The sequence below is a fragment of the Schistocerca piceifrons genome, chromosome X (assembly GCF_021461385.2).
Source record: "Schistocerca piceifrons isolate TAMUIC-IGC-003096 chromosome X, iqSchPice1.1, whole genome shotgun sequence".
NCBI lineage: Eukaryota > Metazoa > Arthropoda > Insecta > Orthoptera > Acrididae > Schistocerca > Schistocerca piceifrons.
The window spans coordinates 165,384,731-165,408,096 of record NC_060149.1 but is presented as its reverse complement, the minus strand read 5'-3'; the positions used below and the strand labels follow the sequence as shown (position 1 = coordinate 165,408,096).

Below are 23,366 nucleotides of genomic sequence, written 5' to 3'. Positions count from 1 at the left end.
CACTACCACTGCCCCGGTTTTGGCTCTGAAGTATACCCAGGACAAAAAAATCAAAAGCCAAGTATCCAACACCAACGGAGTTGGGGAAATAAACAGTTAGACAATGTTAATGTCATACTATCTGGCATCACTCTGGACTCTGGTGGAACTAATGGACCTTGATGTCGAACTGGGGCAATCATCTTGCCCCAAGACTGAGGCCCCACCCATTACGGGCTCCCTTCCCCAGTGGAAAGAAAGGGTGAAAGTGCAGCCCCAGTGATAGATGGCTCCCGTATTACAGTGGAACTTTAGTGGGTTCAGGACCCATATAGAACTAAAACTGCTAGTGTAGGAATGCCCCCTATGCCTGTGTTTGCAGGAAACACATTTTAAAGCCACTGACACCTCTATGCTATGTGGCTATATCATTCACCGAAAGGACGACTTGACTGGGGACAGAGCTGTGTTTGCCAGTAACGTGCACCTCTCCACTGCTCTCTCCCTGGCTGTTGACCTGCAAGCAGTTGCTGTCAAAATTCATGGTGTCAGATGATCACTGTTTGCTCTCTGTATCTACCTCCACAAGATGTAAAAGACTGTGAGGCTCTCGTAGATCTTGTGGAACGACTCCCACGACCATTTCTTCCGTTGGGAGACTTCAGTGCCCATCATGTCTTGTGGGGCTCGACCTCTACTTGCCTTGGGGGCCAGGTTTTGGAGAGCCTCATGATGTCTAATGAACTGTGCATACTCAACAGAGGTACTCTCTCATTTCTGCACTGCTACTGGGTCATCTTCAGCCATCGACCTCTCTTTCTGCTCTCCAGCCCTCTGACTGTTCAATGGGAGGTCATTGATGACCTTCATTCCAGTGACTGCTTCCCACTCCTCATTCATCTACTAGATGGAGCACTACCTGAAGAGAAGCCACCAAGATGGATGGTCGGCAGCACTAACTGGATGCGGTTCAGCCAGCTGGCTGTGTTTGAACATTGCAACAGCATCCAGGAATGGATGGACCACATCACATGACTGATCCATGATGCCACTGACTTATCCATCCCAAAGTCCTCAGGTCATCTTGAGAGGTGACATGTACCTTGGTCGACAGGTGAGTGCTGTTCAGCCATGTGGGACAGGTGTACGGCTCTTCAACATGTTAAATGCCACACTACAGCAGACAACCTCATAGCCTTTAGAGTCACAAAAGCCAAGGCTTGATGCATAATTAAGGAGAGCAAGAAAAGGTCATGGCAAGCATTCCTGGACTCTGTCAACCATTCCACTTGTTCTACAAAAATGAGAAAACTTCAGGAGGCTTTCTGGTAAATGCAGTTGTTTATCAATAACAGCACCTGGAGCCATCTCTCAGATGCTGGCGGAGAATTTTGCACAAACTGCTGCTAATGCCAGCCAGGATCAGCGTTTTGTCACTACGGTGATACTGTAGAGAGGGGAAAATTGCACTTCAGATCCAACAATTCCGAGACTCGTGATATTGCACGGCTCTGTTGGTTGCTCTGTCATTTTCCCAGATCGTGTCCTCAAGGTCCACCTGCATCAAGAATTTACTGTCTTTGACACAGGAATATATGCGATCTTGCGGACACTGGAGCAGATGAGATGGTCTTCCAGTGCTAAATTTGCCTGTTCTGATTCCTTGAGTTCGCTTCACTGTCTCCAACATTTGTACCCAGTGGGTCAGGTAATCCAGGACACCGTTTGCCAACTACAACAGGTGGGGAAGGTGTCATTCTGCTGCATACCAGGACACATGGGTCTTGCGGGGAACAAAAGGGCAGATCTAGCAGCCAAGGAGGCATGTAGTGATCCTCAATCATTTCAGTGTACCATCTCCCTGCATGCTATCACCTCACTGTTGAGGTACAAAGTCATGTGTCAATGGGAAGATGAGGGGCTGGAAGTGACAGACAACAAGTTCTGTGTAGTAATGCCCACAACTCGACTGTGGCGTACATTTTTCCAGCCTTCTTACTAGTCTTCCGAGAGGGCCCTCCAATGTGTGGTGCTTGAGCCATGCAGATAAGTGTGTGCCACATTTTATTGCACTGTGTTTTATTTTCCATCCAGTGGGCTGTGGTGGATTTTGCTGATGGATCTGCACTCTATTTTATGTAACGTCCAATCAAATGTGGTTCAAGTTTTAAAGTTTTGTGGATTGTCCAACATTTTTCCCAAGATTTTAGGGAGATAGTTTTAATGTATCAACAGGGTGACTTGCTCACCCAAGTTTTTTTGTAAGTGGTCAGCCAGTCACATTTCCCTGTGCTTTCCTTTAGCTCTTCTGTGTTTTGTTTTCTCTGAGTTTTAATTTCATCTACAGCTTCTTTCCCCCTTTCTAAGTTGTTTCAGCACATGTGAAGTGATGACCCTGTGGTAATTTAGAGTGCACGAGTGTGCAACAATTTTAGAGTTTATCTCCACATCAGTTTTTTAATGAGTGTAAGGGTGCTGATGACCTCGGCATTGAATGCTCATAAGATCCAAACACACACGCTAGCATATAATTAAAACATTCAAAGCATTAAAATTTGGAGCACCACGGGCAGTGAGTGAAGGCTCATATGTCACAATCACAGTTTCTAGTGTGATTGTAACTAGGAAAAGCAACCTCATTAATGCTGCTAAATACCTCAGCATCTGGTGATAATTTTGCCGCAAACCAAGCAGATCAAACCATTTGCTCAAAAGCTGGAACCAACAACTGATTATGAATCTAAGTTTTTATTTTATTTATTGCATCACTTCTACTTGTGATTTCCATTTGCTGTGCGATGAGAACAGGGCACTTTTGTAGTGAATGAACATAATGCTTCACTTGTCAGTATAATCATATGTTGTAGGCTTGACAAAACAGCATACACTTCAGTGGAATTACTTTTAATGAACAAGGTGAATCATGGTTTCATGAATAACCAGTCTATTGTATAAGGAGAGCGAGCTTTGCCGATCCTGCAAGTCAACAATGTACAGAAACAGCTCCATTTTTACATAAAGTACAAAACTTTTTCCAAAATTTGATGATAAATTTCTTTGTTTTAGTTGCCCTACAGCTATTTCTTTAACTTTCTCGCCTCAAAACAGTGTTGTCTTACGAGAGATGTGATACCCACATTCTGTTCAATCCTTACTTACAATGAAATCGAGGGTGAATTGAGGAATTTTAGTGGAAATTTAAAGTTGAAACAATCTTGCTATTCCCAATAATTCATCAAATGTGCACTTGTCTTGCGTACTGATGTATTTGGTGACAAGGCACTGTCAAATTCCATTTTTCCTTTTGAAAGAATTGGTCCCAGTGTTTAAGGCTTTGTATTCAAAACTTCCCCCAGAAATGAGGCTGCTGCCCACTGTTACTTTGGTTGTGTAGTAACTGCACATCCATTGTTTCTAGCCTCTGTAAAAAAATAGCTAATTTTATATTTAGCTCTAGTGGATCCTCTGCTTGTCACTTCAGTCCTCCATTGTGATAGTTGTTTTGTACTGACAAGCATGCACAGTTGCAAACAGCGCAATGGCTGGAAAACAGCTACCAACAGTTTTTGTTCTCCTCCAAGAAGTCAGCAGCAAAGGTAGTGCTCAAGTAAAACAATAATGTGTACACAACCACCACAAAGTTGGGAAAGCCCACAAAAGATACCTATCATCAGGTTTTGGACTAAGTTTTCTGACCATATGGAAAAGTTGAGGCATTTCTGTACATTATTTGCGTGTGGATTGGGCAAAGCTATCCTGCCTCACACGATGGCCTGGTTGCCCATGAAAACAGAATATTGAAGTGTTAATTAAAAGCAGTTCTGCTGAAGTGTAGGCTGTTCTCTCAACCTTACAATACATACTTTCACTGACAGGTGAAGAATTAAATTCACCCATTACAGATGTGCCATTTGTCATTGCACAGAAAATGTAAATCACAAATGGAAGTAATGTAACTGATGCCTGGATCCTTAATTGATTGAAGGCTCCAGCTTTCAAGAAAATTCGCAGGTATGTTTGGTTTGCCACAAAAATTGTCGCCATATCGCAAGGTACTTAGCAGTGTTAACATGGTTCCTTTTTCTCACAATATTCGCACCAAAAATGTGACTGCGGCATATATGCCTTCATGCATTGCTTGTGGAGCTCTTAAATTTTTAGTCTTTCAATGTTTTTATGGTATACATCACCCTCAGGAATGCAGTGGCTTTCTTGAAGTATAAAAGCAAAAATCACAGCAAAAATTGAAATGCCAGAATTTATATATTTGTCATGTTCAATTACTGTTAACTGTGTAAGGTTATGTAGGATTTGTGGTGTTAAAATCTACTTTTAATAAGAAATGACATGCTTATTTCTTTTGTCACTAAGAGGATATACATTATTGCCTGGAGAAGAGGAGAGGCAACCACAGGAACCAAAAGTACAGCACATGGAAATCTAACTTGTGGCTTGGGTATGCAGAAAAGGAGTGTGGTAACAGGACAAGTTCTGGTGTATAAGAGAGAGCTGTGCCTCTGAGCAGTCCCTTGCGTGATCGTGCCAGAAGCATCACACGCTCCCTACACCACCCCATTGGCCAACAAGGTTGAACAACATTCACAAAAAATATCCCTTGTGCAGCACCTCGCACTGTAAAAACTGTTAACACATTAACATCTCCTGCTGAAGGCAAAGGAACATTTGAGTAGCAGTTATAGTTTACAAGAATTTGTTGCTATGGTCACTGACAGAAATGTACATAATTCTGGAAGTAATTCTCATGCAATTCTTGGTGTAAGTGTACATCTACATCTACATACATACTCGGCAAACCACTGCATGGTGCACAGTGGAGTGTACTTTGTAACACTGCTGGTCATTTCTTTTCTCATTCCACCCAAAAATTGAGTGAAGGGAAAAAGACTGTCTGTATTCTCCCATAAAAGCCCTAATTTCTCTTATCTTTCCTTTGTGGCACTTATTCGAAATGAATGTTAATGGCAGTAGAATCATTCTACAGTCAGCTTCAAATGCCATGTCACTAAATTTTCTCACCAATGTTCCCCAAAAAGACTTGGTGCACAGCAGAATAATTTGGTTGCACAGGCTTAAAAATTTTATTTAACATCCACCTGGTGAGCCTGGAATGGAATAAGTCAGAGCTGAACCAGGCAGAAATGCATACAGTGCTGTACTGCTTAGCAAGACACTGTAAGAAAACACTTTGTGACTCCGCATCTGAGCACTGCTGCAAAGGCAAACATTGACAGACTGAGCCTGATGGCCTGCAATCATTATTGAAATTACCAGAGTGAGGTAAGAAGTGCTGATGGGTCTGATAAATGTGGACAAATATACTCATGTGTCCAGAGCCTCAATGTTGTAGGCGAGGCTCAGACTCTATAAATAATGCAGCTTTTGGGGCACAAGAATGCATCCTGTCATACTACCATTCTGTTCTTTTCTAAGAACCAAAGGGAATGATGGTCTAATGAGTTTCTGAGAAATCACGATGAGCTGTTTGATTGTGGCCAGCCTGCTACCTGCTTGCCAACTTACACACTGAGGCAGCCAACAGTGATCAGTGATGCATACCATAGCCGTGTCCAGCCAGTGCTGCCTACTGGGTCATCGCCAATGAGAAGGCTGGTGTGCAACCTACCCCCCTCCCCTCCCCCCCTCCCCCCCCCCTCCCCCCCCCCCCCTCTGTTCAGTCATTGGGGTTGATCTACAAACTGCCATCTTCACACAGACCAGCCATGGTGCATCTGCGCACCCTCCTGGCCAACTCGAGAGCATCTGCTGCAGCCTTGGTTGATCCATACTGGGTGACCAGAGCTTCTCTGCACAACAACCAGCATCTAGGACCACAGTTCGTAGATTCCACATAAGTGCATGACAGAGCTGTGTTTGAGAGCGCTGAGACGGTAGCCAATCTGGGTCACTGCAGTACATCTGGTGGGTTACACCCACCTCGCCCGCTATTGTCAGCAGCACCACACGCATCTGAGCCACTGACCTGTGGCTGTGATGTCACAACATGCTGGCAGGGCGTCAGCATTCCTTCGTGGGACATGCACCCATGTCCCGCCACTACCTGCAGCTTTGAAGAAGACATACCTTTGTAAATTTTGCTCGATCAGTAAATGTATTTACAGATGATGCCATATGACTGACACCTCCAGGCATGCACTGGACAAATCCCCCTCGCACTTTAATAGACCTTATCATTACAGTGCAATCTGTAACTCTGATAGACTTCGTCGGCGTCGGAACGTGGTTCTGGGTCACTATAGAATGTTACTTTCATGCCAGGGATTTCCATTTGAATTCCCAAAATACTTGTATGATGATTGAACATGCTAGTAACAAATCTAGTAGCCCACCTTTTGAACTGTTTAGATGTTTTTCTTTAATTTGACCTTGTGGGGATCCAGACAGTCGAGTGGTATTCAAGAATGTCACACTGGTGTTCTATATGCACTCTCTCTACAGATTGCAAAAAAATTAAGCTAAAATTCTCCTAATAAACCAGAGTCGACCATTTGCATTCGCTATTATAGTCCTTACAAGCTCGTTTGATTTCATATCGCTTCCCAATGTTATGCCTAGATATTCAATTTTTATTTATTTATTTATTTATTTATTTATTGTTCCGTGGGACCACATTTAGGAGAAGTCTCCATGGTCATGGAACGAGTCAATACATGAAATTATAACACGATTGTAGAAACACATAAAATGAAACAAGTCGTTAGTTTAAATAAAGAAAATCAAGAATGTAACACTGGAATTTGCTTAATTTTTTATCTCTTCCAGGAGCTCCTCGACAGAATAGAAGGAGTGAGCCATGAGGAAACTCTTCAGTTTAGACTTAAAAGTGTTTGGGCTACTGCTAAGATTTTTGAGTTCTTGTGGTAGCTTATTGAAAATGGATGCAGCAGAATACTGCACTCCTTTCTGCACAAGAGTCAAGGAAGTGCATTCCACATGCAGATTTGATTTCTGCCTAGTATTAACTGAGTGAAAGCTGCTAACTCTTGGGAATAAGCTAATATTGCTAACAACAAACGACATTAAAGAAAATACATACTGTGAGGGCAATGTCAAAATTCCCAGACTATTGAATAGGGGTCGACAAGAGGTTTTCGAACTTACACCATATATAGCTCGAACAGCCCGTTTTTGAGCCAAAAATACCCTTTTTGAATCAGAAGAATTACCCCAAAAAATAATACCATATGACATAAGCGTATGAAAATATGCGAAGTATACTACTTTTCGTGTTGAAATGTCACTTATTTCAGATACTGTTCTAATGGTAAATAAAGCGGCATTTAGTTTCTGAACAAGATCCTGAACATGGGCTTTCCACAACAGCTTACTAACTATCCGTACGCCTAGGAACTTGAACTGTTCCGTCTCGCTTATAACATGCCCATTCTGTCTGATTAAAATGTCAGTTCTTGTTGAATTGTGGGTTAGAAACTGTAAAAACTGAGTCTTACTGTGATTTAGCATCAAATTATTTTCCACAAGCCACGAACTTACTTCATGAACTACATTATTTGATAATGTTTCAATATTACACACAAGATCCTTCACTACCAAGGTGGTGTCATCAGCAAACAGAAATATTTTTGAATCACCTGTAATACTAGAAGGCATATCATTTACATAAATAAGGAACAGCAGTGGCCCCAGCACCGACCCTTGGGGAACGCCCCATTTAACAGTGCCCCATTGGGACTGAACATCATTACCACTCTCAATATTGCGGAGGATTACCTTCTGCTTTCTGTTCTTAAAGTAGGAGGCGAACCAATTGTAAGCTACTCCCCTTACTCCATAATGTTCCAACTTCTGCAGTAATATTTTGTGGTCAACACAGTCAAAAGCCTTCGTTAAATCAAAGAAAACACCTAACGTTCTCAACCTTTTATTTAATCCGTCCAAAACCTCACAGAGAAAAGAGAATATAGCATTTTCAGTTGTTAAGCCATTTCTAAAACCAAACTGTACATTTGACAGCAAATTATGTGAATTTAAATGCTGCAGTAACCTTGTATATACAAGCCTCTCGATAACTTTAGCAAACACCGATGGCATAGAAATAGGTCTATAATTGTCAACATTATCCCTGTCTCCCTTTTTATAAAGTGGCTTCACTACCGAGTACTTTAATCGGTCAGGAAACCGACCACTGCTAAAGGAAAAGTTACAGATATGGCTAAGTACTGAGCTAATATACGTGGAACAATACTTCAGTATTCTGCTAGATACCCCGTCATATCCATGAGAGTTCTTGGTCTTTAGTGATTTAATTATTAACTCAATCTCCCTCTTGTCAGTATCATGGAGGAGCATTTCAGGTAACAGTCTCGGAACACTTTTTTCTAAGAGCGCTATATGATTCCCTGTTGGGACTAGGTTTCTATTTAGTTCACCTGCTATATTCAGAAAGTGATTATTAAGTACTGTACATATATGCGACTTATCAGCAACACGGACATCCCCACTACGCACTGATTCTATATCCTCGACCTGTCTCTGCAGACCAGCCACTTCCTTTACGACTGACCATATGGTTTTAATTTTATCCTGAGACTTAGCTATTCTATCTGCATACCACATACTTTTTGCCTTCCTAATAACTTTTTTAAGCACCTTACAATACTGTTTGCAATGGGCTGCTGCATTTAGATTTTGACTGTTTCTAACGTTTTGATATAATTGCCACTTTGTTCTACAAGATATTCTTATCCCTTTAGTCAGCCACCCAGGCTGCCTGTTTGTGCTAGTACCCTGTTTTAAACGTTCTAACGGAAAGCAACTTTCAAAGAGCACGAGAAAAGTCTTGAGGAAAGCATTATATTTATCGTCTACTGTATCAGCACTATAAACATCTTGCCAATCTTGTTCCTTGATAAGGTTTACAAAAGTCTGTACAGCAACTGGATCAGCTTTCCTAAAAAGTTGGTAACTATATTTAACATGTGTTGAAGCACAAAAATCTTTTAGACTTAAAATTTGTGCATCATGATCTGAAAGGCCATTCACCTTTTTGCTAACAGAATGCCCTTCTAATAATGACGAATGAACAAAAATATTGTCTATGGTTGTTCTACTGTTCCCTTGCACTCTCGTTGGAAAGAATACGGTTTGCATAAGATTATATGAATTAAGGAGGTCTACCAGCATCCTTTTCCTTGCACAATCACTTATACAATTAATATTGAAGTCACCACATATAACTAACTTTTTGTATTTCCTATAAAGTGAACCAAGAACCTCCTCTAGCTTTAGCAAAAATGTTGTGAAATCGGAGTCTGGGGATCTATAAATAACAACAGTAAGAAGTTTAGCTCCACTAAATTTAACCACACCTGCACAACATTCAAACACCTTTTCAGTGCAGTACTTTGAAACATCAATTGACTCAAATGGGATACCGTTTCTCACATACATGGCTACTCCCCCACACCGCAAAGAGCTCCTAGAAAAGCTGCCAGCCAACCTGTATCCTGGTAAAGGAAGCCTCTGAATTATCTCCTTATTTAAGAAGTGTTCAGATATACCAATAATTTCAGAGTCAACATCTATAAGCAGTTCACTAACTTTATCTCGAATACCTTGTATATTTTGATGAAATATACTAATTCCCTCATTAATCGGATACCCAAGCTTTGTAGAAAGTGGTTTCTTTGTTAGAGAGACTTCCCTTAAGCAGGAATACCTATCAGCTGACTTCAATCTAAAAAAGGTACAGCTCTAACACCCACAACTACCGGAATTTTCCCATGAGTGATCCCACCACCCCCACCTATGCTGTCACCTATAAGTTTTGCCAACCTCCCCTTCCCATACCTGTTGAGGTGCAGGCCATGTCTAGTGAAACCCGTCCTACTGATAGACTCCACCGACACCACTGAAATGTGACTCATGCCTTCTGTCATCAGCGCACCCCCAAGTCTCATGTTATTACGCCTGACGGCTATATTAAGATGAGGCCGATCGTGACGCTGAAACAGTTCCACGAAATGCACATTCGTGTTGCCAGTCTGAGTGGCTATCTTTTCCAGGTCACCATCTATGTCATACTTCCCATCCCTATCAATACTATTACCAGCCCCACCCACAATCACTACCTGATCCTCTTTAGTAAAATCCCTACATAACCCCCCTATGTTAAAAGTCACCTGAGCCAATCCTGCATTAGGCTTCACAATGCTGGTGACCTGGTACTCACTCCCCAAAACTTCCTGCAACTGCTGGCCTACACCTCTACCATGAGAACTACCTAACAGCAGAACCTTCTTCTTTCTCTTAGACTTTGCAACTGTCCTAGCCACCGTAACTGCTGAGGTCTGCTGCATACTTCCTACATCTACAGCTACTAGAGATTCCTCTCCACTAGACTCTGACAGTTGGTCATATCTATTACAAACACCAATAGTAAAACTATCTGAAAATCTCCTTCTCCTAGCAGATCTCTTGCCAACAGCCAGCTCCCATTCCCCAACCCCCTTCTCCCTCCTCATCCTATCTAGCTCCTCCTGTGCGTTTTTCAACTGCACCTGAAGGGCACAGATCTTACGCTCCTGCTCCTCTATCAACTTACTCTTGCTACATAACCTGCAGTTCCAGGAGAGGATCTCACCAGAATGCCCACTGGCTTCCCCACTGCATTCCCCCCAGTGAAAATACTTCGAACAAGTCTCACACCGCAATCCACTACTCACAAACCTACGGCAAAGCCCACACTTCTCACTCATGGTAAAATTTTACAATTATTGAAACAAGAAAACAACTTTATCTAAGTTCCGCTACTACAATAAGAAGATGTTAAAAACTGACTACAATTATCACAAACTTGCTCTACAAGGGAAGTAACTACTATTATTGAAAGTATTAATCAACAACAAATGAGAATATAACAAAATACTAACACAGAAAGAAAATCAAACGTCTAATGACAGTAACGAAACTGAAAGCAGTTCGCAAAAATTTCTTCTGAAGTTATTTCACCGGAAAACACCAAGAACACCGGTTGAAGACCACTAAAGTTCCTAAATAAAATACTATACACAAACAATTAATTAGTACTTAGCTTTCGATGCGCCGCTACAGCTGCAATGTGATGTTGAGCAGCACTGTAGTCAAACATTACGGGATTGTTTTTTCCTATTCATTTGCATTAACTTGCAGGTTTCTACTTTTGTAACTAGCTACTTTTCATTATAAAAACTAGAAACTAGTCGCTCAACAGCAATACTTCCCCATAAACTACACGGTCATCAATAAAGTCAGAGATTGCTACTCACCCTCTCCTTCAGATCATTTATGTCAACAGAGAATAATACTGGTCGTATCACACTTTCCTATGTCACTCCTGAAAATACTCCTGTCTCTGATGAACACCCTCTGTCTAGAGCAACATACTAGGTTCTACTACTTTAGAAGTCTTTGAGCCAGTCACATACCTGGGATCCTATTCTGTATGCTCGTACCTTCATTAACAGAGTGCAGTGGGGCACCATGTCAAATGCTTTTCAGATCTCGAAATGTGGAATCTGCCTGTTGCTCTTAATCCATAGTTCGCAGGATATTTTGAGAAAAGGGCTATCTGATTTTCAGACAAGCAATGCTTTCCAAATCCTTGCCACCTACTGCCAGGTATTCCATAACAGCGACCTCAGTAGTCATTAGACATTGTAAGAGAGCAGAATGGGGCACTCCGCGGAACTCGTGAACTTTGAACGTCATCAGGTGATTAGGTGTCACTGGTGTCGTACATCTGTACGTGAGATTTCCACACTTCTAAACATCCCTAGGTCCACTGTTTCCGATGTGATAGTGAAGTGGAAATACGAAAGGACACATACAACACAAAAGCGTACAGGTCGACCTCGTGTGTTGACTGACAGACACCTCCGACAGTTGAAGAGGGTCGTAATGTGTAATAGACAGACATCTATCCAGTCAATCACACAGGAACTCCAAACTGCATCAGGAACAACTGCAAGTACTATGACAGTTAGGTGGGAGGTGAGAAAACTTGGACTTGGTGTAAGGAGCATAAACATTGGATGATGGAACAGTGGTAAAACGTTGTGTGGCATGATGAATCACGGTACACAATGTGGCGATACGATGGCTGGGTGTGGGTATGGCGAATGCCCGGTGAACGTCATCTGCCAGCATGTGTAGTGGAAACAGTAAAATTCGGAGGCAGTGGTGTTATGGTGTGATCATATTTTTCATGGATGGGGCTTGCATCCCTTGTAGTTCTGCGTGGCACTATCACAGCACAGGCCTACATTTATGTTTTAAGCACGTTCTTGCTTCCCACTGTTGAAGAGCAATTCGGGGATGGCGATTGCATCTTTCAGCGTGATTGAGCACCTGTTCATAATGCACGACCTGAGGCAGAGTGGTTACATGACAGTAACATCCCTGTAATGACTGTCCTGACTTGAATCCTATAGAACACCTTTCCGATGTTTTGAAACGCCGACTTCGTGCCAGGCCTCACCGACGAACATTGATACCTCTCATCAGTGTACTACTCCATGAAGAATGGGCTGCCATTCCCCAAGAAACCTTCCAGCACCTGACTGAACGTATGCCTTTGAGAGTGGACACAGTCATCAAGGTTAAGCGTGGGGAACACCATATTGAATTCCAGCGTTACCAATGGAGGGTGCCACGAACTTTTAATTCATTTTCAGCCAGGTGTCCGGATACTTTTGATCACATAGTGTATACAGGAGTTAACTACACTTTTTGCCAGTCTCTCGGGGTGCTGTGCTGGGCAAGAGATTAGTGATAAATGCAAGCTAAATAAGAGGCCAGTGCTGTAGACTACTCTTCATAAACCTGAATTGTGATTCCATCTGGACTTGACAACTTTCTTGTTTTCAATTCTTTCAGTTGCTTCTCTACACCAGGGCCCCCTATTACTACACCCTTCTTATGGGAATTTATGTGTTAGTCAAATTAAGGTATGTGTGTACCATTCTCCTGTGTGAACAATTTCTTAAACATGAAATTTAAAACTTCAGGTTTCCTTTTGCTACCTTCGATTGCCACACCAGGCTGGTCAACAAGTGAATGGATAGAATCCTTATAACCGCGTAGCTGTTTTAGAAGGGACTAGAATTTTGTTGGGTTTTCAGCAAGCTCTTTTGCTAAGTTATGATGGTGGTAGTTGTTGCATGCCTCACACATTGATCTCTTAACAGATGCATGAAACTCTACTTACTTTTGCCTATCGTCATTTGTGCGTTGTCTTTTGAACTGAGAGTGCAGCAGCCTTTGCTTCATCAGCATTTCCCGAATTTTGTTATTAAATCACGATGGGTCTTTCCCGTGCTTAATCTGCTGACTCGGTACATACTTCTCCAGAGCGTGATTTACAATGTGTTTAAACTTTGCCTGTAATTCCTCCACATTCATCATACTTGTACTCATTCATTGTCTAAATGATATGCTAACAACTGCTTATCTGCTCTTTGTAGCAAAAGTGTTGTCCTGGCTGTATTGGTAGTTCTATTAACTTTTGTAACCACCATTGCTATGATATCATGATCACTGATCCTTGTCTTATACTGACACCACTCATAAGGTCAGGCCTATTTGTAGCTAGAAGTTTCAGAAATCGGCAGTAGAAACCACCACAGAGTCAACAAAGCCTTTGTTTGAGACACTCCACTTGCCTCCAAAGCAGAGGACCATGATCAACTCTGGAAACAATGACTCAGATTGCGAGTGTTGTGCTTGTGCCCCATGTGCAAAGCCACAAATCTTCATCACTTTTGCCATCCACTCATCGCCATACCCACTTCTTTCCATTCGAGCTCCTCCCCCTCCTGCTCCCAGCTATTTTCCCAATGCCATTTTTGTTTACAAAATATGACAGTATACAGTACATGCAATGTGTTACAGCAGTGGAAGGGGCCTCTAACCACAAGAGACAGTGCCACAAGTTCCTCCAAAAAATCATAACACAACGCACAGACGCATGTCATACTAACAAATGTAAATCCACCTGATGATGGAGGTTTAAACCTTTGAAACACGTTGTGGAGATAAAACAACAATGACTGGTAACAGTAAACTTGTACTTTCATTTAATGTCAATAACAGTCATGGTAAAGCCTAACAAAAAATGTTCATGTTTGGAGAACAGTTCTCTCTCTGCTGTTACTTTTGCTTCCTCGTTCTTCCACTCCCTGGCCATCACATAAGTTTCGTGAAGTTGATGTACTTAGTAAGGTACACTCTGGTTCCCTACTGATTAAAACCTCTTCTGCATGTCAGTCGGCTTTCCTTTGTGCTTGAGAGTGCTTAGAAGACATGCTGGTGAGCATTACTCCACTCTGCTCTGATATGGCTCTACACAGTATTGGTCCAGTCCCACCTAGATTATTTGAGTCTCACATACGGCTTGGGATAACCTTCAACATTACAGATGCTGGACTCAATACACCATTGTGGGTGACAACTGGAGACTGGTCCCTTTCGGAATAGCTGCGTGATCAGCCTCCTAGTGGAGGCAGGGGTTCCACCATTGCAGGTTCTGCACAAACAGTTAATTGCTTGTGTGTTATGCTTCCACAGCTCTCCAGAGCACCCAAAGTACCATCTCCTCTTTCTAGATAAGGAGATTCACTACCTGCAATGGTGGCCCAGGTCTGGGGTTAGAATTGCCATCCATGTTCAGTCCTTTTTTTTTTTTTTTTTTCTGAACTCCAGTTTTCCCCTGTCCACACGTCTGTCCTTGACCTATCATGAGGTTCAAAAGACTTGGCTCATGCTGAAGGCCGCTGTCACCAAATTTTCTCCATTATCAGTGTGTTTTGGGGCTTGGAAGTAGTCTATACTGATGGCTCAATGGTTGACAGTCTTGCTGGCTTTGCTTATGTTCATGCGGGATGCAATGAACTCTGCTCCTTGTCAGATAGCTGCAGTGTTTCTGCTGTGGAGTTGGTAGCTATCTCTCATGCTCCTGAGCATATCCGTTCCTGCACCAGCGAGTCCTTCCTCATCTGTTGTGACTCTTTTAGCTGTTTACAAAACCTTAACCAATGTTACCCTTGTCATCCCATGGTCCTGACTATCCAGGGTTCCCTTTTCTCACTCAAACAATTTGGACACTCAGTGGTCTTCATCTGAACCCCGGGTCACATTGGGATTCTGGGAAATGAACTAGCTGACAGGTTGGTCAAATTGGCTACTGGCAAGCCACTTATCGAAACTGGTATTCTAAAATTGGGTCTTGGATTGGTATTATGCCATTAAGTTCTAAGTGTTTGGAATATGGAATGGCATACTCCCTTTGCCAAACTGTGGGGGTAAAGGAGACCACAGATTTGTGGAGGTCCTCCATGCGGGCATCTCGCAAGAACTTCTTTGTCCTTTGCTGGCTTCACATTTGCCATACTTGGCCAACTCAATGGTCATCTCCTCCATCATGAGCATCTGCAGGACCTTTATTTATCAGTTTCGACGACTGGAAGCTATTTTGAATGCCAAAGGTTTTCCTACACCATATTAGGCTTGGTAACATGGTTTGGTTTTGGCATTCCCATATTTTTGTCCACCCCCAGTACATCTTCTTATACAAAGAGGAAGTATTTCTGGAAAAGACTGTACACCAGTAAAAACAATACAATTCACACTGAAAGATTGTTTGGGAGAAAAAACAAACTAAAGAAATTTAAAGATTATGCAGTGCAGTTATTGTCAAGATATACATGTTTTAAAGTCTTTGCATCAATCATCTAGGGGTGATAGAATGCCATGGGGAATGACTTTTGTTAGAGACAAAATGTTCACCAGTGCTTCCCAGTGACACTAGCATCTTTTAATACTGGTTGTGCCCCTGAGAGGTGTTCAGATGCATTGTGTGTTGCCTATAAACCATTCATCTGCCCCATATGAAGGGGGATAGGCAGAGTTCCTGGTTCACTCCTAAAATATTTTTCTCCTCTAGAGACACTAATTCCTAAGGTTTTCTTCTTGAAAACCACTCTGGTGGTTTACTGGCATAGGTAGTATGCAGATGCAGCACACCTGTTCAGTAGACCCTGATAGTTCAGTGATATTTCGCTGTCCCAGGGCCGATGAGATGAACAAAAAGATACTTAACACCGCCAGACAGTGCCGGCAAACATTTTGTCTCTTAACAAAGGTTGCTCCCCATGACATGATCTATCACCCCTAGATGATTTTTTTGAAAGACTGTGAAACATTCTGTATAAATGAAATCCGTTATTTGAAGATAAGACATGAAATGGATAACCCATTGCTGGTCTTGAATCCAATTTGTATTCTGACACAGTGGCATCTGAATGCAGTAGACTGAAGTGCAGTGGTATGTAAATACTAATTGATTCAATAATTGACACTCAAAAATTAAAATATTCCATAACACAGCAGGTGTAGTAATCTGCAAGAATGAAATTTCAGGGTACACACACAAGAATGAAAGAACTGATTCAGTTTGAAGTCTGTGCTACTATAATGCTTAATGAGAAATTGCCAAATATTGATTTTTTTTAATTTGTATTTATTTTGAAATCTTGACCGTTGCTCTTAGAAATCAATCCTTTGTTTATAATATCCTTTCTCATTTCATTAAACAGGCAAACAGGGATGAAAATACAGATGTGGATGAGACAACAGCCCAACAAGATGCAAACGCACTTTTTGAAGCAGGTATTTTTGCTTGAAATCATGAGTAATTGAAGATTTTTTTTTAGTTAAAAAATGGAAAATAAACTGTACTTCCCTACTTTGTATTTTACATGATATCAATCTGTACATCTGTTTGCATTTCAATATTTGTCATGCCTAACAGCAGAAAGCCTTATCATGCCATGAGTTCAAATTAGATCAGATTTTGGCACTATTGCTGTAATCAGTGAAATTTTCTGAACGTATCTAAAAGAATGGTGTATATATTTGCGCTTCATTTGAACTCAGTCACTAACAATAAATGAGAGAGAATATAGATGAATATACAACCCAAGTTACGGATTTAATTGAAATATAAATTTCCTGCTCATCAGAAAAGTGTATAAGAAATTTACTGTCATATTAAAATGTGATGGCAGCAGAGTCAAATGAAATGAGTAATGTTAATTTAGAAATTCTTACATTAGATGTGTAAATGTAACCCTGCTCCCTCTCCCAAAGAGCCAATATTCTTTGAGATGTAGTTTGTCATATACTACTAAGTGAAATGCTGTTTGTATTGTGCCAGACATGTTACACTTCTTTGTTATATATATGATACATGTTTGGTTTTGTATCTAATAATTGCATTATATGATAATTACATATGTTATTACATTGCTGTTGTTTGCTATTATCTTGTTGTTAGATGAGAAACAACTTATAACACAAGTTTTGTAAGGTTAAAGTACTATTTATTTCTGCTTACTTTTTGTGATTTTACTAGTGCCACCATGGAGATGTACTTAGTTGGTCTGCAAACCCAAATGCTTCACAAATAAAAAGAAACACACTGTGTATTGTGCAAGACAAGCAGCCTTTCACTTAGTTGCATTAGACAAACCACATCTCAAAGAACATGGGGGGGGGGGGGGGGGGGGTAGGACATCAAACAGGCCGACTTGGAGCAGGAGAAGCATCCCAGGATATTTTAATTTCCACTGTCTATACTTTTACAAATAAATTCACAAAACTTTGTCAGCATGACCAGGAAGGGTTCAGGATTCACACTCATAGCAGTGGAAGTTAAAAAAACACAATAAAATATTTTTTCTTACATGTGAAATTTCATAATTTTTTTCACTTACTGTTGGCTGCTGCTATAGGTACACTTTTCTTCGTGAGTAAGAGAGATTCTTCAATGAATTCTGCATAGCATACAAACCATACTTACAGGTGTATGAAACTCTAGAATTTTCCAAATCTATTAAAAACTGTGGTAAAAATTGAGATAATTAACTATAAAGTTTGAGTTTTTTCTAAACATGAAGTTTAAAATGTAACACCTCATTCATTTTTTCGTAAACTGAATAAATTCTAGAGTTACTTACTCCTGTAAGTATGGTTTGTATGCTGTGCAAAATTCATCAAAGAATCTCTTATTTATGAAGAAAAGTGTACCAATAGCAACAAATGCAGCAAATAGTAAGTGGAAAAAATGATGAAATTGCACATGTAAAAAAAAATTATTTCGTTATGTTTTGAACTTCCACTGCTAAAAGTGAGATTCCTGAATCCTTCCTGGTCATGCTGACAAAGTTTTATGAATTCATTTGTAAAAGTATAGATAGTGGAAATTGGAACGTCCTGCGGTGCCTCTCCTGCTCCAAGTTGACCCGTTTGACATCCTACCCTCGGTAAACAACATTGTGAATTGTGCTTTGTTAGTCTCATATCATACGTATCCTAAATCAGATGATTCAGGTACAGAAGACACATCAAAATTGTGGTAAAATTTCATCATAACCAGAACAGCTGATGTTCATAACAGCATCATAATGATAATAGTTTTGTTATATGTACGTACAATTAAAAAAATCTATCTTGAAATTTCCCCTTACTCAAATTATCATTTCATCTGTAGTGGTTCCACCTGCTTTGTTTCTTCGTTTGTTGCTCTCAGTGTCAATGTACTGCGTTGCTACACTGGCTGAAAAATGGGGTTTGTAATTTGGATGCTGACTACAGTAAATGATGTAGCCGACAGGTGCACAGCTGTGTTTCGCTTGACTTTTACTTTCACGTTGCACAATCCCCCAGTAATACTCAGTTATATAAATATGACCAGTGCACTATTGTTCAAACTTTCCATAAGCCTCGTTAATAGTTTGCAGGCGAACCTCAACCTACTGCTACAATATTTCAAAGTTTAATTTACAGAAATTACAATTAAAACTTAACTCATTAAATTAACTAAATATATAGAAAAATTGCATCTTTTAACAGTTTCTTCTACTACAAGGGGTAAGCCGAATTATTTGTTTAAATGATGAAATTAACAAATATAGTCATGCGACAATACTTTTGATGAAACTGTCAATTACTTTGGAATTAAGAGCTGGCTTTGCTAACATGTTTTTGAATAGAGCCAAATAGATACTAGCATTTCGTCTTCCAAATGTTTGTAATTAGTGCAGAATTTATATTTGTTCATATGTCAACAATAGAATTTAAGTTGCAAAACAGTTACTGATTTCACTCTATAACAAAAGATACTAACTAGGAATAATTGAAATAAATTAGAAAATCAACTACATGCATAAAACTAAGCAGAAAATTAGATCTGGTGTTACGTTCTTTAAAACTGAGGGCCAACCTTACTCTTTTATGAAAATGCAGATTATATTCATGTATGCCAATGGTAAATAGTTAAAAGTAACAAAACAAATTTAAAGAGGGAGATGGCAAAACAAGAGGGGAATTAAAATTATCCCAGCTTGCTTCGTCACAAACCACCTCTGAATTCTTCTACCGAATAGAAGCATTTCTCCACAGAATTTGCTGTATTCTTATTTTTAAAAATTCTTACTTCATATTGAATGTGTTTTTGCTCATGAATTTGTTATACATGGTGGTCAGAAACAGTCCGAAAAGCTTGTAAATATGTTGTAGGGGAGGTTGTGCTGAGAAATAACTTTAAAAGAAAAAATGTGATATATTGTGTCCTTTCTGAGTTATTAAGCATTGAAGTTAGCCAATCAGGTTGTTGCACATGCAAATTAAAGCAACCTGCCAGACAAAATTAGTGCTCATTGTTCTCCTTGCATAACTAATAGTTTAAGAGACTGCTCAGTGTTTGGCTTGGGTTAAATCCTCACCACCATCCCATGTCCAATTTTTTTTTATCACTCTCTTGTTCGCTTTTAGGAAGCCAAACAGAGACCATGTTTGGTGACACTCTTTATTCCTTGTGTTGTATGTGTGAGTTAATGATTCTTCTCAAAAAAATTTTGTCTGCTGCGTAGGAAGATTATAATTTTGTAAATGTATATGGAAAGAACAGCTATACTTTGCAGTTTCCAAAATAGTGGATGACAAGATTCTTTTTGTTGTGCCATACACATGTATCCGACAGGGTTCTTCTGCAGTTTCTGTAGTTGAGATAAATTATTTGTGCTTCCCCAAGGCAATATACCATACCTAATGACCTAACAACAAATTGAAAATAAATAAGATTGCTATTTTTTTGTACTCCTGTCATTAGAACTTGTTCGTATTTGCATTGAAAGCGCAAAACTGCTTAGGTTATTTGATAGGAAGTCAATATGTGTATTCCAACTTAGGTTCTTGCCCACATTTAGTTTAAAGAATTTGAGTGTGTCAACTTCTTCCATTAGTTGGTTGGTGTGTTGTATTTTAAGTTCCACACATTTCGAATGTTTGGTTTTGAAATGTTCCATATAACTTTTTATAATGTTTAGTTTCAACTCACTTAACTACAGGTAGTTTTTTAGGATATCCAGTGGGCTGACAATAGAGCCCAATCGTTCCTGCACCATCATTCCCCCCCCCAACCCCTGCTCTGGGGGCTCACGGTTCTGTCTTTAGTTCGTGTGTGGCACACAAGAGGTCCCTAACTATTGCAGCCCATTATTCCTTCGTGGACTGCATTTCCCTCACTGCGCCCTTCCTCCGCATCATCACTCCTTCCATGCTGCCCTCTTCTTCCCCTCTCTTGGTGCTCCGATTCATGTCAACCTGGCTATCTACCTGGTTCCTTGTATTGCTTGTGATTTTGTTTCTTGTCTGTTCCTTCATCCTTCTTGGCATTTTTGGTCCCCCTTGGGGTTTGAGCTCCACTTCTAAGTTTTCTGCCTTCAGTGTGAGCCATTTGGGAAGACCTCTCTCCCGAGTGTCTATGGCATGGATTCCTCTCCCCACTTCCTTCCCTGTCTTAGCCCACCTACACCCCACTATGTCACCAGCACGTGTAGCCAGTCCGTGTGGTGGGGCTTTTATGTACCCACCTGGCTTGAGCCCCATGACAACACAGGGATCAAACTATTGATACCTGAGCTGTTGTCTCCCCATGTATGCCAAGGAGTGGTTGCTTCTCATCCTGGAACATCAGAACTCCTGGCAATGGCTGCCTTGCCAGATGGCCCTTCCTGTGGCTGGGTGGTACCCACAGGGATAGCTACTAATCAGAGTGGATGATATCAGAGTGGATGATTGGCGCATGAAGCGTATCAAGCTGCAAAAATCTGGGCGTTCTCAAACAGCTGTCTCTCTCAATGGTAAAGGATCATTGAATGCTGCTTCCTATGACCCTCTTGCCTTCCCTTCCCTGGCTACATCCTGGGAGGAGGGCCAGGCTCGCCGTCTTGGGATGAAACATTTTCCACACTACCTGGTCTGTACTAGGATGGATGTTTTTTGAGAATATCAAAGACAAGTTTGGCGAAGTGTAGTCTCTCAGTAAGATGCAGTTTGGCTCCCTGTTGACCAAAGCTGCTTCTGCCGGCCACTCTGGAGCTCTTCATGCTTGTGATGGTCTTCGTGACATCCCAGTGTCTGTTACCCCTCACCAGTTTCTGAATATGGCCCAAGGAGTGATTTTCCATAGGGACCTCATGTTGCAAACCAATGAGGAACTCTGGACTAATCTGGAGTGATGCAATGTTCATTTTGTTAGACGTGTGCAGATGAGTCATAAAGACAACCACACTGATACTGGCACCTTTATTCTGACTTTTGAGGGAGATACTGTCTCAGAGAAGATAAAGGTAATGTGGTACTGATGTGATGTGGAGCCATACATCCCACCACCCAAGAGGTGCTTTCGGTGCTTGCGTTTTGGGCATACGTCTTCCTGCTGTATGACAGACACTCTGTAAGGTAACTGTGGATACCCACTCCGTGAGGGAAGCTCTTTTGTTCCACCATCTGTGTGTGTAAATTGTCATGACTGCCACTCTCCTTGCTAGCCAGATTGTCCTGTTTACAAGAGAGAAAAGAATATCCAAAAGTAAAAGTCTCTGGATCATCTTATCTTATGTTGAGACTCACCAAAAATATGACCCACTCCACCCAGTGTCTATTTCTTGTACCTTTGCCCCCTACAGATTTTTAAGTCTCACTGGCTCTTCCAGGTTTGAGTTGACACTTCACTCAGCACTCCTCGGATTCGGGAGAACAGTATCCCACAGGGTTGTGTGTTACTTGTCACACTCTTCCTCATCACCATCAATGGGCTTATCACCTCTGTTGGGCCTATGGTTAGCCAAGTGTTGTATGTCGACGATTTTTGCGTCTGGTGGAGCTCTCTCTCAGTAGCATCTGCTGAATGCTAGCTCCAAGTCGCCATCGGAGGGGCCTCTGCATGGACTCTTTCCCATGTCTTCCAGTTTTGTCCCTGCAAAATGCAGGTTATGAATTTTTGCTGTCGATTCACAGTACAGCCCGATCCAGAACATTATTTAGGCAACTGGTGCCTAGATGTTGTAGCACGATCCCATTTCTTGAGGCTTATTTTTGATAAAAAGCTGATGTGGCTACCTCATATCCACGGCCTGAATACTACATGCATGCGGAAGCTTAATACTCTCTGCCTCCTGGCCCACACATCTTAGGGTGATACTCCTCTCCATCTTCACCGTGCTCTGGTTTTGTCCAGACTAGATTATGGTTGTCAGGTTTATGGCTCAGCAGCTCCTTCCACTCTGAAAATACTTAGCAATATGCACCCCATGATGATCAACTGGGTTATTGGTGCCTTTTGCACTAGTCCCTTTGACAGTCTTGTCACAAAAGTGGGGATTCCTCATCGACAAATATGATGGAGCCATCTCCCAGTTTCTCATGCAATCGCCATTTGACAATTCTCTGACTGTCCTGTTTACGCCGTCCTCTTTGCAGATGAGGAATGTCTCATTCCTGATACCTGCCCTCGGGTGGGATTGCCGATTAGAATGCATCAGTGTTTTAACATGTACAGACTCAATGAGTAGCTTACAGTCTATAGACCAATGCTACTCTTGTCACCCTTTGGTCTCTACTATCGATGACCTTCTGTTTGACCTTGGCTGTGCAGCCTGCTCAGTTGTCTTTCTCTGGGTCCCATGTCATGTGTTCATCCCAGGGAATGAACTGGCTGACCGTTTGGCTAGAGGGGCAGATACTTGCCCCATTCACTTTCATGATTCCAGGTGCAGATACACATAAAATCTGTTTTGCCCAAAAGTGGAATCACATTTGTGGTACTACTGCTTTCAGTAATAAACTCCGCACAACCAAGGAGATTACTGCAGTTTGGTGCTCTTCCTTCTACTCCTCTCGGAAGGAGTTCACTGTCTTATGCCATCTGTGCATTGGTCATACTAGGCTCTCCCATTGTTTCCTCTTGTGTATTGAGCCACCCCCGAAATGCGGTCGTGGAGCCAGAC

General features: G+C 41.3%; 1 protein-coding gene across 4 annotated transcripts in view; it reads left to right on the top strand.

The window, feature by feature from the left end:
• Positions 1–23,366, top strand: part of LOC124721451 (annexin B9-like) — a 97,845-nt gene that overhangs the window by 35,143 nt on the left and 39,336 nt on the right. For all 4 annotated transcript variants that reach the window (XM_047246434.1, XM_047246433.1, XM_047246432.1 and 1 more), the window contains one exon: positions 16,611–16,683. In XM_047246434.1, coding sequence (XP_047102390.1) covers positions 16,611–16,683 — 73 coding nt within the window. The remainder of the gene's footprint in view (positions 1–16,610; positions 16,684–23,366) is intronic.